Source organism: Acomys russatus, chromosome 19 (assembly GCF_903995435.1).
Source record: "Acomys russatus chromosome 19, mAcoRus1.1, whole genome shotgun sequence".
Classification (NCBI taxonomy): domain Eukaryota; kingdom Metazoa; phylum Chordata; class Mammalia; order Rodentia; family Muridae; genus Acomys; species Acomys russatus.
This window is the reverse complement of record NC_067155.1, coordinates 7,376,474-7,394,155: the sequence shown is the minus strand read 5'-3', so window position 1 is coordinate 7,394,155 and position 17,682 is coordinate 7,376,474. Positions and strand designations below refer to the sequence as shown.

The following is a 17,682-nucleotide window of genomic DNA, read 5'->3' as shown; positions in this document are numbered from 1 at the left end:
TTTATTTTGTTTTAATAATTATTCACTTAGCATCCCAGTCATAGCCCCCCTCCTTGCTCTACTCCTGGTCCCACCCTCTCTCTGTTTCCCCTATTTCCCCCTCTCATACTCCTAAGAGAAGGGGAGCCCCCCTCACCCACCCACCCCAACATATCAAGTCACATCAGTACTGAGCACATCCTCCTCCCCTGTGGCCTGGCAAGGTAGTACTGCCAGGGGAAAGTGATGGAAAAGCGGGCAACAGAGTCCATGTCAGAGGCAGCCCCCATTCCCCTGACCAGGGGACCCATATGAGGACCAAGCTGCCCATCAGTTACATCTATGCAGGGGGCCTCGGCTCAGTCCATGCACAGTCCTTGGTTGTCATAAGGTCTACGGCTTATCACAGAGAAAGCCCCGCCCAAGGCTTCTCTTTTCTCTGCTGGCTCTCTATCCTCCTCACCATTACCCCCCACCTCACCCTCCGCTTCCCCAGGCAAATGGATGGAACTAAAAAAGATCATCCTGAGGTAACCCTGACCCAGAAAGACACACATGGTAAATACTCACTTATAAGTGGACTTTAGCCATATAGCATAGATTAACCATACTTTTTTAAATTTTTATTTATTTATTTATTTATTTATTTGGATTTTTCGAGACAGGGTCTCTCTGCGTAGCCTTGGCTGTCCTGGACTCACTCTGTAGACCAGTCTGGCCTCAAACTCACAAAGGTCTGCCTGCCTCTGCCTCCCGAGTGCTTGGATTAAAAGCGTGTGCCAACACGCCCAGCTGATCTGATGCCCTCTTCCGATATGCAGGTGTATAGTGAAGGCAGAGCACTGTATACATAACAATAAGTTTTAAAAAATCATTCTAAAAAAGAAAGAAAGAAAGGAAAAGAAATACCTCACCAGCAGTGGTGGTGCACACCTTTAATCCCAGCACTCGGGAGGCAGAGAAGGTGGATCACTGTGAGTTTGAGGCCAGCCTGGTCTACAAAGTGAGTCCAGGGCAGCCAAGGCTACACAGAGAAACCCTGTCTCGAACTCCAGCCCCCCCCAAAAAAGAAAAAAACAACAAAACAAAACCAAAAACAAAATCTCAACAACAATAGGACCAGTAACATTTCTCAGTGGATAAAAAGCCTGAGGACCCAGGTTCGTGTTTTAGATCCAAGTGCAACTCACAATGGTCTGTAACTACAGCTCTAGGGGATCCAATGCCACCTTCTGGTCTCTACGGGCACACATACATACAGGCACCAAGCGCACATATGATGCACATACAAACATAGGCAAACCACATAAATTTAAAAAAAATTTTTTTTTTTTTTTTGGTTTTTTTGAGACAGAGTTTCTCCATGTAGCCTTGGCCATCCTGGACTCGCTTTGTAGACCAGGCTGGCCTCGAACTCACAGCGATCCGCCTGCCTCTGCCTAAATTAAAAATAAATTTTTTTTGAAGATTTATTTATTGGTTATGTATATAGTGTTCTTGCCTGCATGTACACCTGCACACCAGCAGAGGGCGCCAGATCTCATTATAGATGGGTGTGAGCCACCATGTGGTTGCTGGGAATTGAACTCAGGACCTTTGGAAGAGCAGCCAGTGCTCTTAACCTCTGAGCCATCTCTCCAGGCCAATTAAAAATAATTTAAAGACTACATTGTATGAGGTTTTTCAAGCAACTAATAAAAAAATATATTTAAGAAGAAAGTAAAAGAGGGGAGGACTAAATCCTAAAGTCACTTCCAGACTGTTGAAGTACATTCCAGGACGAGGGTGCACAGCCTGTGGCTACAGAAAATGCAGCATGGGTGAGGCCTGTGGTTTGATCTTCACATTGGAAGAAAAAGAGGCCTTTTGCCCTCAGCCACCAGGAGCAGCCCAGGTGTACTCCTTTGAGAAGTTGTGACAGTATCTCATGTAGTCAAGACTGGTCTCTATGACATTGAATTCACGATCTTTCAGCTCTGTTTTCAGAGACCACGCCTAGTTTATTTGGTGCTGTGTAGGAAGAATTTTGCCAACTGAATAATATCCCTGGAGCTCTTGTTGGAGACCGGGTCTCTCTCTCTCTCTCTCTCTCTCTCTCTCTCTCTCTCTCTCTCTCTCTCTCTCTCTCTCTCTCTCTCTGTGTGTGTGTATGTAGCCCTGGCTGCCCTTGGAACTCATTCTGTAGACCAGGCTGACCTCCAACTTAGAGATCTGCCTGCCTCTGCCTCTCAAAAGCTGGGAGAAAGGCCCCTACCAGCCAGCTAGTTGCTTTTTGTGTTTCCGAGAGAGGGTTTCTTGTAGCTGGAGGTGGCCTGGAAGTCACTATGGAGCTTGGGCTGTCCTTAAAGTCAAAAGATCCTCCTGCCTCAACTCCAGCATTCTGCGATCACAGGCTTGCACCTCTGCACCAAAAGCAGAGGTAAGCTGTAACGGGCCCTCAGACCTTAGTATAGACCCCAGACCTTAGCACAACTGACACCATGATGGAAGAAGTACCGTTCAGGCTTTGGAACCCAGCAAGTAGACAGCACCACCTGCCAAACCAAGAACAAAGATCTAAAATGCATCAAAGTTCATAGTTCTGGGAAAATCTCTACTTGTAATTCTGTTTCGGGCTAACCGTGCTTGTTAACTGAAGTATGTCAACCCAGAACATGTTGTTTTTTTGTTTTGGTTTTTTTTTTTTTTTGCGCTTGAAAGCTCACCCTGAGAACAGCTTGGGGGATAGATACACTACGATCTGAAACACACAGTGTGTTCCTGGCCAGCTAATAAAGACTTTCTAGGGCCTATAGAGATGGGTCAGCGATTAACAGCACTGGCTGTTCTTCCAGAGTACCCGGGTTCAAGTCCCAGCACCCACATGGCAGCTCCCAAGTGTCTGTAACTCCAGTTCCAGGGGATCAGACACCCTCACACAGCCACACATACAGGCCAAACACCAATGCATATAAATTTTTTTTTTTTTTAGTAAATAAATAAAAAATTTTCTGTTGGCTTGAACCTATGTCCAAATCATTTCCTCAAAACAAAGCCAGGACCACAAATTCCTTTTTTTTTTTTTTTTTTGCCCCCAAGACAAGGTTTCTCTGTGTGGCTTTGGCTTTCCTGGAAGCAGCAAATGCCCTCTCAAAGGTGTAAACTTGGGAGATGCTGAGCACTCCTTAGGTCTGATGTTGCTCTAATTATCAACACATTCCTAGATTAAAATCTGACTTTCTAACAAGGAGCGGTTTCTCGGTCCTCTCCCGTCTCTCCAGTCTCGGGCTGTTTGTCTCCCATGACTTTTGTGACCTCATCCATATCTGTGCTCTCATCAGTTCAGTTTGTAACAATCTGGTAAGCCTCCATTATAAAAGCTGAAGCTGGCTTTTTTTTTTTTTTTTTTTTGGTTTGTTTGGTTGAGATAACGTCTCCTGTCACCAGGGTTGTCCTCCAATTTGTACACAAGCTGCCTTTGAATTGTCCCCTCTTAACCTCTGCCTCCCCCCAGTGCTGGGGTTGTGAGTGCCCATCACTTCATTTAATAAAAACTTGATTTGCTGGGCCTGGTGAGACAGCCCTTGCAACCAAACCTGGGCACACGTACACAAAATAAACGAGCACGGTATTTTCTCTTAACGATTTGCTGGGTGGTGAAATAATATCAACCATGTAAGAAATAAGAAAGAAAATACTGCTGGGCGTGGTGGCGCACGCCTGTAATCCCAGCACTCGGGAGGCAGAGGCAGGCGGATCGCTGTGAGATCGAGGCCAGCCTGGTCTACAAAGCGAGTCCAGGGACAGCCAAGGCTACACAGAGAAACCCTATCTAGGAAAACCAAAAAAAAAAAAAGAAAAAAAAAAAAAGAAAGAAAATACTAAATTGAATGACTGCTGTTATCTGCAGGCAGGCACCTGCTCTTCTGGGCTTCATAAACACACAGTGATCCCAGCATGCCCACACGCATGCACAAAGAGAAGGGTTTGTGCGTGCACGTTATACACACACACACACATACACAAACACACACGGAATAAATACAACACAAAACAAATTGGGGTCATTTTCCTCCTTTCCTTCTGTTAATCAGTGTGGAGATGGCTTAAGTGAGAAACCAAACTGTAAACAAAAGGCACAGTCCGGTGACAATACAGCTGTCACCTCTAACTGGTTCTAAAGCATTCTTATCACTCCCAAAGGAAAGCTTGAACCCATTAGGCAATTTCTATCTTGCTCCTCTCCTCCCACCCCATGCCACCTCTCACCTGCTTCCTAGCTCCACGTATTTGCCTATGGGAAATCTCTGTGCCACGTCATCCACCGGGATTATCATGTTCTCTCAGACCTGGGGTGTCAGCTCTCTAGGATCCAAGGTTCTCTCTGCCTCTCTCCCCAGAGTCAGGTCCGCCTACACCACCGACTCTCATCTTCCCTGCTCTTTTTCTCAGCCCCCCCCCCCTTTTCTCTTTTCCCCTCTCATGCATTAATCTCTTGTCTGCAAGAACCAAGTCACACAGCCATCTGCTTTCCTGGGCTACAGTTACTAACTGCACAAAGCCAGGGTTTGGGGAACATATAAGAGTGGGCCACAGGATGGTGTTGATGGTGCAAGATGGATGCAGAGGCTCTCAGAACGGCAGGAAGTACAGTTGATCAGGTGTATTGAGATGCAACAATCCAAACTAATCCCTGCAAACCAGGCAGACAGAGGGCGAGAGTAAGAAGATACTCCCGGCCTTTCTCTAAAGCTATGAACCTATCAAATTAAGAAACATCCAGGCTGGGCGGTGGTGGCTCACACCTTTAATCTGAGCACTTGGGAGGCAGAGGCAGGTGGATCGCAGTGAGTTCGAGACCAACCTGGTCTACAAAGCGAGTCCAGGACAGCTAAGGCTACATAGAAAAACCCTGTCTTGAAAAAACAAAACAAAACAAAAAACAAAAAAAACCAAAAACAAAACAACCCCCCCACACACACACACAAATCCTAGAAGCTGGGTATGGTAGCTAATATCTGTGATTCCTGGATTTGGGGCACTGAGGCAGGATAATCTCAAGGTAAAATGTAAGAAGAAAGGAAGGAAGGAAGGAAGGAAGGAAGGAAGGAAGAAGAAGAAGAAGAAGAAGAAGAAGAAGAAGAAGAGGTTAATACCTAGAACTGCCGAAAGTGCGGAGGGTGGAAATAAAAGGAGAGAGAGAGAGAGAGAGAGAGAGAGAGAGAGAGAGAGAGAGAGAGAGAGAGAGAGAGAGAAAGGAGTGGACGTGAAAAGGTTCAGTTGACTTTTGCTTGGTTTTTCTTTTCTTTTTTCTTTCTTTTTTGGTTTTTCAACACAGACAGTTGTGAGCCACTGTATGTGGGTGCTGAGAATTAAGTCAGGGTCCTCTGCAAGAGCAGCTAGTGCCCTTAAACCTCTCTCTTTTTTTCTTTTAGTTTTTGGTTGTTGTTTTGTTTTTCTTTTCTTCTTTTGTTTGTTTTGGGTTTTTTGAGACAGGGTTTCTCTGTGACGCTCTGGCTGTCCTGGAACTCACTCTGTAGACCAGGCTGGCCTCAAACCCATAGAGATCTGCCTGCCTCTTCCTCCCGAGTGCTGGGATTAAAGGCACGTGCCACCATGACTTGTTTTTTTAAGACAGGGTTTCTCTGTATAGTTCTAGGCCAGCCTGGCCTCAGAAATCTGCCTTCCTCTGCCTCATGAGCGCTGGGATTAAAGACATGCACCACCCCTGCCCAGCTATCTTATTTATTTTATTTTATTTATGTGTACAAGTGTTTAGCTTGCATGTATGTATGTATGTATGTATGTATGTAAGTATACCTTGTGTGTGTGCATATTTCAGAGGAGGCCAGAGGACGGTGTTGGCTGTTGTGCAGGTACTGGGAACACAGGTCCTCTGTAAGAAGAGCAAGTGCTGAGCCGGGCGTGGTGGCATAGGCCCTTAATCCCAGCACTTGGGAAGCAGAGGCAGGTGGATCTCTGAGTTCGAGGCCAGCCTGGTCTACAAAATGAGTCCAGGATAGTCAAGGCTACACAGAGAAACCTTGTCTCGAAAAACCAAAGAAAAAGAAAAAAGAACAGCAAGTGCTCTTAACTCCTAGGCCATCTCTCCAGCCCTATTTATTTTTTAACGTAGGCATAAGAGATCAAACTCAGGCCCTCACGTACCAGCTGAGTCCAGCAGCCCCAAGGGTCAGAAGCAGGGAGGGAGGGAAGGAGTCAGGGATCGAGGGAGAGGTCAGGGGCCTCACAGAGATAAGGAATACCTGCGACCTGAGCATTCAGGAAGAGAAGAAATTCAGTCATTTTGGTAACAGGGCCACGTGAGCGAGGAAGGCTCAGGCTCAGCGTGCCTCAAGGGTTAAAGATGTTTGCTGCCAAACCTGCCGGCCTGTGTTCAGTCTCTAGAACCTACCTACATGGGAGAAGAAGAACACTGATTCCTGATCTTTTCAGGCACAATGTGGCATACACACACACACATACACACACACACATACACACACACACATACACACACACACACACACACACACACACACACACACACACACACGAGGCATAAATAAAAATGTAACTTCTGAAATGTCATCAAGTGGCCAGGAAGCAGAGATGGGCAGATTGCTGTGAGTTCCAGGCCAGCCTGGTCTACAAACTGATTCCAGGATAGCCAAGGCTGTTACACCCCGTCTCGGAAAACAGCAGCAACAACGAAGTCATCAAATGGATTCTGGTCTGGAACCTCTGGAGTGGAGCCGATCCAGCCAACACTGTGCTTTAGCCTAATGAGATCCCTCAGGCTCTAGATCTCCAGAACTGTTCAGCCCAATTGGTTTTATCTCTAGTCTTTCTTGTGGTAAGCACAGATGACCACTCCTACTGTTTTTGTATTAGAGCTGACATCAGAAGTCAAGCCTTTTTGAGCTAAAAATCTCAAGATTTTTAGGGTCACAGTCGTTTTCCCTTTTGGCTTTAGAGCAGAACCCAGGGCCCGTGCCGGGCAAGCACTCTACCAGTACAGTCGCTGGCTGCCCTTCCACAATCTCCTGAATCTATGCAGTTTGAGATAATTGCAGGTATTCTGTCCTCAGGATCACTAGGCTCCCTCCCTCCCTCCCTCCCTCCCTCCCTCTCTCTCTCTCTCTCTCTCTCTCTCTCTCTCTCTCTCTGTGTGTGTGTGTGTGTGTGTGTCTCTGTCTCTCTCTCTCTGTCTCTGTCTCTCTCTGTGTCTCTGTCTCTGTCTGTCTGTCTGTCTGTCTCTCTCTCTCTCTCTGAGTCATACAGAAGTGAGTCAAGAAATTAAGCATTCCCTGGGTGTGGTGCATGCCTGTAATCCCTGGGAAGATGAGGCAGGAGGATAGATGTAAGTGTGAGGCCAGCCTGGGCCACATCGTAAGATCTTGAAACCAGAGAAAGAGAGAGGTGGGGGAGGAAGAGACAGACTAGACCCAGAGACATCGTAAGCACATATAATGGTTCTCTCACTCCTGTTCTCTCCCTCCTCCATGCTGTTGAGACAAAGTCTCATGAATCCCAGGATGGACTCAGATTCCCTGTGTAGCTGAGAACGGCCTTGAACTTCTGGTCCTCATGCTACCCCCCTCCCCAGGTGTGCAATAGCATGTGGAAAGCATGGTGCTGGAGATCGAAACCAGGGCTTTATGAATGCTAGGCAAGCACCCTACCAATGGGGAGCTACATCATTAGCCTGGTTTATTTGTGATCTTGTGTTTTGATACAGTCTCCCAGCATAGCTGTGACAAGCCTCGAACTTTCTTTATACACTAACCTAGCCTTACACTTGCAGCAACCCTGCCCAGCACTGGGGAGGCATTGGGGCTTAGATGACAGGCATACATTATAGTTGACATCCAGTGTGTGTGTGTGTGTGTGTGTGTGTGTGTGTGTGTGTGTGTTTCTCTCTGTCTCTCTTTCTCTCTCTCTCTCTCTTTGTCTATCTGTCTCTGTGTATGTGTCTGTCTTTCTGTGTGTATCTGTCTGTTTCTCTCTGTGCCTGTCTGTCTCTGTGTATGTGTGTGTCTGTCTGTCTCTTTCTCTCTGTGTGTATATATCTGTCTATCTCTCTTTGTCTATCTCTGTGTATGGGTCTGTCTGTTTGTCTGTGTATGTGCCTGTGTATGTGTTTGTCTGTTTCTGTGTGTCTGTCTGCCTCTGTGTGTGTGTGTGTGTGTCTTGTCTGTTTTTCTCTGTGTGTCTATCAGTTTCTCTCTTCTCCTCCTCTTCCTTCTTCTTCTTCTCCCTCTCTCTCTCTCTGAGTGTGTGTGTGTGTGTGTGTGTGTGTGTGTATGTGTGTGTGTTTATTTGGTCTCACCATGCAGCCCTGGCTGGTCTGGAACTCATTGACTAGGCTTGCCTCAAATTCACAGAGACCCATGGCTGGTGGCGCACGCCTTTAATCCCAGCACTTGGGAGGCAGAGGCAGGTGGCTCGCTGTGAGTTCGATGCCAGCCTGGTCTACAAAGCCAGTCCAAGACAGCCAAGGCTACATAGAGAAACCTTGTATCAAAAACAAACAAAAAATAAAACAAAAAATTCACAGGAATCTACCTGTGTGATTTTCCTAAGTGCTGAGATTAAAGGCATGTGTCACCATGCCTGCCACACCCAGGCTTTATTATCCATTTCCTGTCTCCTCTTTTCAGTATCTTTTCCTCTTACTCCACCTGGTCCCAAGACCTCACAAAATTTCCCACTACCCACAGAACCACTCCAAGCCTTCGTGGCATCTGGGAACATTGGGTCTTCTATAGCCTGCTCCCCTCAGACCTGACAGAGGCATAGCATGCACTTCCACATGCCAGGTTTCAGGATGGCCTCAACTCTGCAGAAGCCTTTGTGCACTCTGCAAATTCTCACACATCTTCTGACTTTCTTAAGATTTATTTACTTATTTATTATTTACACAGTGCTCTGCCTGCATGCACTCCTCCAGCCACCATGTGGTTGCTGGAAATTGAACTCCGGACCTCTGGAAGAGGAGACAGTGTTCTTAACCTCTGAGCCATCTCTCCAACCCCACACGTCTTCTTTCTAGGTGTGCCTGGCGAGGCCTTTTTGTGAGCCTGTCCCCTCTCCCTCTTCCCAGATGCTACAGTTGCTAGCTGGTAATTTTCTCTTCTGAGGCTACTGTCCCCATTATTATTTTTATCATTACAATTGCTTCAGTGTGTGTGTGTGTGTGTGTGTGTGTGTGTCCATGAATCACCATGTGAGCCCATGCAAGCTGACGCTAGAAGAGATGTCAGGTGTCTTCTTTGCCTTTTCCATTTTCACTGTCAGGGCATCTTCATTGGATGAGAAGCCTGTTGTCCCTTAGGCTAGACTGGCTCTTAGTATCCGTTTTCCTCTGACTCGCAATGCTACAGTTATGGGCACACACAGCCATGCCTGAGTGCTGGGTGCTAGGTGCTGGGTACTGGGTGCTACGTGCTGGGTATTCAAATCCAGAGCCTCATGTTTATGTAACAGGTGCTTTTACCCACTGAGCCATCTCAGTCTCAGCACTAGGAAGGCTGGGGCAAGAGGAGCTTGTGTGGTTTTTTGTTTGTTTGTTTGTATGGTTTGGTTTTTTGAGATAGAGTTTCTCTGTGTAGCCTTAGCTGTCCTGGACTCGCTTTGTAGACCAGACTGGCCTCAAACTCACAAAGATCCACCTGCTTCTGCGTCCCGAGTGCTGGGGTGCTGGGATTAAAGCCTTGCGCCACCACACCAGGCTGGAGCTTGAGGGGCGGGAGGGGGGGGGGGTTGTTGTTGTTGTTGTTGTTTTGTGTTTTTTGGGTTTTATTTATTTGTGTGTGTGTGTGTGCTTGTTTTGTTTTGTTTTTTTTCTTTTTTTCCCTTTGGTTTTTCGAGACAGGGTTTCTCTGTGTAGCCTTGGCTGTCCTGGAGTCACTTTGTAGACCAGGCTGGCCTCGAACTCACAGCGATCTGCCTGCCTCTGCCTCCCGAGTGCTGGGATTACAGGCGTGCGCCACCACCGCCCCGGCTCTTGTTTTTTGTTTTTGAGGACAGTCTAGGCTATGTAATAAAAGCCTGCCTCAGAAAACAAGAATAAGTAGCTGCTTGTGGGGGCAGGGATTTGAGATGGGATCTCATCCCTGCTATCCCCTTTCTCACCCACACCCTGCCCCTTTTGGGGTACTCTGACAGAACAGAAAAAGAAAGGGTGAGAAGAAGGAAAAAGGAGGGGAAGACGTGGGATGGGGTCCTCAAGATCCCACACCAAGCAACCCGAACAACGACTGAGCACTGAAATTAGAAACTCAGAACCAACAACCGGCCTGGTGGTACAGAACCGTAATTCTAGCCACTCAGGAGACTGAGACATGACAGGAAGATCACAAATTCAGCTTGGTCTGTAGAAGAGGCTAGAACTTAGAGACCTGTATTTGTCAGTGGGAAAACATGGCTGGACTCCAGAAGTGACTTGGATGTATTTCAGGAGGCTTTATCTAGTTTATGGAGAGGATAAAGTGCTGGGGAATTTGGCCGTTGAACCCACAAAGCTGTGGGAAGGAAGCTGGGGGCTCCCTGAAGCTAAGGTGCCGCCTTTACGCATCTGAGACAGGAAGTGGTAGTTTCGGTGTCCTGCACAAAGTGACTGATTAAGACTCAAGGCCCAGTATCTCATATACACTCAGCTTGGACTTTGCCTCTGTGGGAATGTCAAGGCCTGCCTTCTTCTGCCACACCTGGAAAATGTATCAAGGAAGTTGAGAGAACTTGGAGAACTGAGGGCCTGAGGGGAACCCAAAGACTGGGAGGTGGAGGTGAAGAACCGAGAAATCAGACATCACTTTCTTAGAGCTGAGAAAGATAGGGAAAAGTGCCCTGAGGAAGGGCTGGCCTCCATCAGTCAGTCTTCCCAGAACTGCAGTTACAGAAACAGGTGTCATCAACACCTTATAACTGATGAAAGCACTCTGACCTGGCTGACCTAGCTTCTCCACTTCTACTGCAGAGGCCAGCGATGTTGGGTTACTTGTCTGTTCTGCCACTCATCCTAGCTTTGTGGGCTATCGCTGGCATCTGGATTGTGTAAGTACCAGAGGCCCCAGAGTATGCTTAGGTTTGAGGGAGGAGGACTGGGGATCTGGACTCCTGGGTCTGAGGGAGGCGGAGGTCTGGAGACTGGACCCCAGGGCCGGAGGGAGGGAGGACTAGTGTCTGGATTCTTGGGTCCGAGGGAGGATAGCTGGGTTTTGGATGCCTGTTTGAGACAATGGAAGAGGGCCAGAAGTCCATTAACACACACTGAAGTGTTTTGTTTGGTGAAGAGAAAGGAAAAGCTATCCATTAGAGACCGTTACTGACTTCCTGTATTCCTCCCATCTCAGTTTCGCGATTGCTGTGTTTAACGGGACTGTGGACCTGAAGAAAGGGTTCCCCTTTATCAGGTTGTTATGGCTGAGGAGGTGATGGGGGGTGGGGGAGGTAAATGGAGGGGTCTTGTCTCGGAAGAGCCAAAGGATGACCTTGTTATTCTTCTGCAGTTACTGCGGGTCTTATGTTCCTCAGAGCTGCGTTTTTGGTCAAGTCCTCAATACAGGAGCTGCTTTAGGTAAGTGCTTCCAGATCTTTCCTTTCAATGCCAGCCCAAAGCTGCCTGAAAAGATTCCAAGCTCTTCCTTCCCCAGGTCAGAAGAAATAGCTCCTCCTCACTCGTCCCCAGAGCGACCCTCCTGGCCCCCACAAAAAGCCAAGAAACAGCCCTCCTCTCTCAGATCCAGAGCAGCCCATACCCCCAGCCCTGTCCCTCAGACTCAGGAGTCCAGACCCCAGCCCTTCTCCCTCAGACCCCAAAGTCCGATACCGCCAAATCCCCTTCCCTTATCCTACCCTTATGTCCGACAGACACCAGCCTCTTATGTTTCAAGTCCTCCCCCTTCATGTGGGAAGCCTTTGATGACTGAGTGTCACTCATGTCCCTCTCCTAGCTGTTTGGATCTGCATTGTGCGTTATCACCAACTACGGGACTGGGGTGTCAAAAGGTGGCAAAACCAGCTGATTCTGTGGTCGGGGATCCTCTGTGCCCTGGGAACCTCCATAGTGGGCAACTTCCAGGTAAGGTGCTCTGGGAGCCAACTTGGGCTCGCCCTCTGGAAACTGGACTACAATTCCCTTATGTTTTCCTCGGCTTCTAGGGCTCTTTCTGTGAACTCGGCTCGCAAGGCTTTCGGGGATTTGTAGTTCTTGCTACTTTTGGACCGTGGAGAGCACTGTGGAGCAAGTTTCCTATGCTCCCCTGTGTCCTCAGACCCTTGTCGAACCCTCGGAGGTTGGGAGACTCTTACTGTAGCCACCATTCTCCATCTCATTTAACCATAAATTTATTGCGATTGGTACAATGGTTGGAGCTTCTCTCTATACAGAATCTCCACAGAACTCTATAGTCCCCTTGGCTATACCCTAGAGAGCAATCAGTTTGTCTGTGGGTGGTCTGAAATGAACAGAGGTTCATAGATTCTAGTTCTGGCGTTCATGAAACTCTGTAGATAATTTTAGAATGGACAAAGGATAGGAAAAAAAAAATCTCACGGGTTTATTTTATAACTGTATTTTTATGTTCTGTCTCGTGTTGAAAGATGGGGTGGGTGAGGCCACAGGATATTCAGACTGCCTCCACTGTTGTTTTCTTAATTTATTTGCTTGATCATTTATTCCTATGCCCCTCAAGCTACTACTATGCTATTGTTATTATATTCCCTCCTTATGGACACTTGTTTGTTTTTGATTTTCGAGACAGGGTTCTCTGTGTAACAGCCCTGGCTGCCCTGAACTCACTTTGTAGACCAGGCTGACCTCGAACTCACCAAGATCAGCCTGCCTCTGCCTCTGGAGTGGTGGAATTAAAGGTGTGCACCACTTAATAGCAACACTCGTTGCTTTTTTTGAAGGACCCAAATTTGGTTCTGGTACTCATAATCGCTTGTAATTTCCGCCTCAGTGGATCCAGCACCCTCTTTTGGCCTCCAGATATGTGGCATGCACATACACACATAAAAACTTGCACATGGGGCTGGAGAGATGGCTCAGAGGTTAAGAGCACCGTCTGCTCTTCCAAAGGTCCCGAGTTCAATTTCCAGCAACCACATGGTGGCTCCCAACCACCTGTAATGAGATCTGGTGTCTTCTTGTGGTGGGCAGGGACACGAGCGGGCAGAATACTGTATAAATAATAAATAAATCTTTTTTTTTTTTAAAGATTTATTTATTTCTTATTATGTATACAGTACTCTGCTTGCATGTACTTGCAGAAGAGGGCGCCAGATCACATTAAAGATGGTTGTGAGCCACCATGTGGTTGCTGGGAATTGAACTCAGGACCTTTGGAAGAGCAGGCGGCGCTCTTAACCACTGAGCCATCTCTCCAGCCCCCAATAAATAAATCTTAAAGAAAAAAAAACTTACACATGCTTGCTTTGTGGAGCTGGCAGTGGCCGAGATACCTAGTCTGTGTTGGGATTTATATGCCAGACAAGAGCCTGAGGTGTCCATTTAACCAAAGCGGACCGGACCTGGCTTCCAGTTCTCCCAGCATGCACCAGTCCCTACCTGTTCCAGGAAATGGTTGACAGACCCTGAACTTTCCAGCCCAGAGTAGTCAAGGCTATGGCTTCCTTTTCCACAGAAGTTCTTCTCCCTCTCTCTCTCTTTCTCTCTCTCTCTCTCTCTCTCTCTCTCTCTCTCTCTCTCTCTCTCTCTTCTCTCCTCTCTCTCTCTGCATGTGCCCCCCCTCAAGATTTTCTGTCTCGCTTTGCATAGCAACTTCTTGTCCTGTGACATCAGTGACCCTGCCTGAGAGCTGCCCCCATTAACCTCCCTTTATATAGTCTAATTTGGTTTGAGTTGGCGTATTTTGTCGGTGGGGATAACCTATCAGTCTGAAAGTTGGTGGTAATAGGAGTGGCAGATTCTATTTGTGGGGGGTTGTGGGGAGGAGGAAGTACATGCAGGCTGAAGCTTATGGGTGGAGGTCAGAGCACGTCTTCTGGGAGCTATTTCTCTTCTTCCTTTGTAGGTCCCTGAAAGCATTTACCAGCCGAGCCACCCCACTAGCCCCGCGTTTTTTTGCGTCTTCAGTTGCACCCTTTGGACTAGTTCAAAGTCTCTTCTTTTTGTCATTCACCTCCTCTTGCTGTAATTTTCTCCTCAATTCTTCTCCCTTCCCCCAGGAGAAGAACCAGAAGGCTGTACACCTGGCAGGGGCCTTTCTGGCTTTCATCTTGGGCAACCTGTACTTCTGGCTACAGCTGTTTCTGTCCTGCTGGATGAAGAAGGACCTGCCCCAACCTGGACCCCGCTGGATCAATCTTCTGCGCATGAGCCTCTGCAGCCTATCCACCATCCTCATCGTGGCCAGTATCCTTCCGAGGGGTGTGGCTTCTCTTTGGGCTTGCTGTGTACCACACTGGATGTCCCTTTGTGTCGCTGGGCCCTAGTGTCCATCCAGGGCCACAGCTTCCTAGTGGGAAGTGGAAAGCAGGCATGATGGCACAAGCCTGTAATGCTCATACTGCAGAGGGAGGGTAATGAGTTCAAGGCCAGTCTGGGCGATGTGGTAGGACTGTCTCAAAAACAAAACTATCGTAAGTAGATAGAACTGCCTTAGAGGTCAGCTTGGTTGCCCAGGAGCCTCACTTTCTCCATTTATTATGTAGGAGAACTTTTGCTGGTTTCTTTCTTTCTTTCTTTCTTTTGTTCATTCATTCTTTCCTTTCTTCCTTCTTTCATTTGTTTTGTTTGGAGCCAGGGTTTCTTTCTTTTTATTTTATTTTATTTACTGCATATGAGTGCTTTATCTGCAGAAGAAGGTATCAGATTACATTATAGATGGTTGTGAGCCACCATGTGGTTTCTGGGAATTGAACTCAGGACCTCTGGAAGAGCAGGTGGCGCTCTTAACCACTAAGCCATCTCTCTAGCCCAGAGTCAGGGTTTCTTTGTGTAGCCTTGGCTGTCCTGGACTCAATTTGTAGACTACGCTGGCCTCGAACTCACAGAGATCCTCCTGTCTCTGCATTAGCTGGCGTTAAAGGCGTGTAGCACCAACGCCTGGCTGTCCTTTGCTTGTTTCTTAAAACCCTGAAGTGCCTCAGTTTCTTCACTTATTAAATGTAGGTAGCGGAGCCTTAAGCTAGCCCCTGCTTCATGGTCCTAAAAAAAAAACACAGGTAGCTAACAAGCCGACTTCAGGGTTGTGAGGAAGAAATAGGACTCTGGCTGTGAGAATCTTAGATCCATGCCAGGCATGGAGCATGTGGCGAACAGCCATTAGAAGAAGGTTCTGTTGGTTGATAATTGGCTGCTAGGGAGCTCCTGTGCACGGCATGTCAAGGATCTTTCTGGGTGATGAAGAGCCGCAGCGGGCTGTGACAGAGAAAGTCTCTTGGATAAGGCGGAAGTCCTGGCTGGAATTAGTGACGGGCTCCAGATCGTCATCTTTCCTGAACCAGAGTGTTAGTGTAAGTGACCTAAAATGGCTTATATAGGAAGTAGCATTTGCCCCAGCATAATCAGATATGCTGTTAAGCCTGTCTTGAGAAACAAAACAAAACAGCACCCACAGAAGGGGAAATAGCTAAGCAGCTAATGGTACCGAGAACTTCGTGGTGGAAGGGTGAAATCTACTCCCCCAGGTCTCCTCTGATGTCCACACAGTACGTGCATGAGGAAATCAATGAAAAGATGTGTGAGTTAATAGACCGTGATGAGAGGAGGAAACCAGAGAAAGGGACCAGCATGAGAGGTTTCAGCAAGAAAAAGCATTGTCCCTTCTGAGCTGGACTTTGGAAGGCCATCAAGCTTGACAAGAAAGTTTTTGCAGCCAAGTGTGGTGGTGCACGCCTTTCATCCCAGCACTCGGGAGGCAGAGGCAGGTGGGTCGCTATGAGTTCGAGGCCAGCCTGGTCTACAAAGCAAGTCTAGGACAGCCAAGGCTACACAGAGAGATCCTGTCTCGAAAAACAAAAAACAAAAACAAACTAAACAAAAAAAAAAGAAAGAAAGAAAAGAAAGAAAGGTTTTTGCTTGTTTTCTCCTTTTGGAGACTGGGTCTCGCTTTGCAACCCTGGCTGGCCTGGAATTCACTCTACAAACCACGATGGTTTCAGACTCGCAGAGAACGCCCTGCCTTTGCATTAGCACCACAAACCTTGCAAAAATAAATAAATAAATAAATAAATAAATAAGGTTTTAAGGAGTTGCGTGGAGCCAGTCAAAGCAGTAGGGGCGTGATGGGTAGAGCGCAGAAAGTGGCCAGCTGCACAAGGGGCTTGGGGAACTCCCAAGTGTCGACTTGAATCTGAGGGCAGGGTGGGCTCCCTTAGAAAGAGGAACAGGTTTAGGGCAAGGAGATTCAGTTCTGTAATGAGTTAATGTGGAGGCGGCTATGGGCCATAAAATAGGAAGGAAATTAAATAGCCTGAGACTGGTGGAGGCTGGGAATATGTTGAAGAAGGTTCTTCTCTGGGGCTGGGGGTGTAGCTCAGTTCGTAGAGTGCTCACTTGCCCAGCTTGCAGGAGGCTCCGGGTTTATCCTCCAGCACTGAATAATTTGTATGTGGTAGCCCACGCCTAGAACCCCAACATTTGGGAGATGAACACAGGATTGGGATTTCAAGGTCATCTTTGCATACATATCAATTTCAAGGCAAGCCGGGGCTCTGTGGCAGCCTGTCTCAAAATAAGCCCAAACAAAGGGGGAGGAAAACCCCAGCAGCAGTACATCTGTAGGTACCGAAATGGTATTTCTCTCAGACAGGTCGGGAGGAAAGGAGACTTGTTCTGGGATCAGGAAGGATGCACAAATTGGGGGACGGGTTTGGAGGCTTGGTACTCTGGTGCTAATCCGAATCACGTGAGAGGAGAAACCTAGGAACAGATGGGGAGAGGCCAAGGTTTGTAGGGGACTGAGGATAATATCAAGAATCCTTTTGGAGGGATGAGGGTGAGAAGAGAGCATCTCATAGACCGAAGATGCATTTATCCCAGAACAAGTGAGGCGGGCTGTCCTCCGGGCTTTAGCATGTACCATGTGACCCTTGACACTGCTGTGAAGTGATCATTCTACACTCCCAACATCTGCGTTCTGCATCGGCTATCTGTGAGTGGGCAGTGGCCATGTTGCTTTTTTTGCTCTTTGGCCTCTTTGCTGTGGACTTCTCCAGCTTTCGTGGCTGCACTCTGCACTTACAGCCTCGACTGGACCCCAGCCTCCCACAGGTTCCTCCTGTGTCTTCGGATATACAGATGTCTTAAGATGCTCTGACTAGGCCCTGTGCTGTTGGCAGAGGAAGAGAGACAGGACCAACAGTGAACCGGAGGCTGAGGTGGACAGCCTGATGGACACACGCAAAGTGGACTTGTGCTCTCTACTTAGAGAGGTGGACTCTTGGCACCCACCCGTCCCCGTGATCAGAGGCACCCAGGAACTGAGAGGCAAAGGCCAGCCAGGTATCCCTGATCAAGGCTATTTATTTTTTTTTGTTGTTGTTGTTGTTGCTGCCGGCGGAATCAGACACGGACGCAGGCAGGATCACGCGAAACCAGAATTCCTTCCAGGAGAGCAAATCCGTACAGAAGGCAGTAGGGGAAGGGGAGAAGGACCTGGTGGGGTGCAGGGGCCCAGGAAGGGGAGCGGGGGTTGGGGATGACACAGAGACAGAGGGCCCTGTCCGGATCTGCTAAGCCACCCCCGTCCC

The 17,682-nt window shown here is 47.9% G+C and overlaps 2 protein-coding genes across 4 annotated transcripts in view; one reads left to right on the top strand and one right to left on the bottom strand.

The window, feature by feature from the left end:
* The window catches only part of Rpl28 (ribosomal protein L28), a 249,835-nt gene that overhangs the window by 52,336 nt on the left and 179,817 nt on the right, over nucleotides 1-17,682 (bottom strand). The gene's annotated exons all lie outside the window — the stretch shown is intronic.
* Nucleotides 10,949-17,458, top strand: Tmem150b (transmembrane protein 150B). Its single transcript, XM_051162287.1, has 6 exons — nucleotides 10,949-11,016; nucleotides 11,316-11,375; nucleotides 11,472-11,539; nucleotides 11,916-12,043; nucleotides 14,155-14,341; nucleotides 17,040-17,458. The coding sequence occupies exons 1-6, from the start codon at nucleotides 10,949-10,951 to the stop codon at nucleotides 17,237-17,239; spliced, it is 711 nt and encodes a 236-aa protein (XP_051018244.1). The 3' UTR covers nucleotides 17,240-17,458.

Coding starts and splice junctions, on each gene's coding strand:
- Tmem150b (XM_051162287.1), top strand. CDS start 10,949: ATGTTGGGTTACTTGTCTGTTCTGCCACTCATCCTAGCTTTGTGGGCT. Junction 11,540..11,915: donor CAATACAGGAGCTGCTTTAG/GTAAGTGCTTCC, acceptor TCCCTCTCCTAG/CTGTTTGGATCTGCATTGTG. Junction 12,044..14,154: donor CCATAGTGGGCAACTTCCAG/GTAAGGTGCTCT, acceptor CCCTTCCCCCAG/GAGAAGAACCAGAAGGCTGT.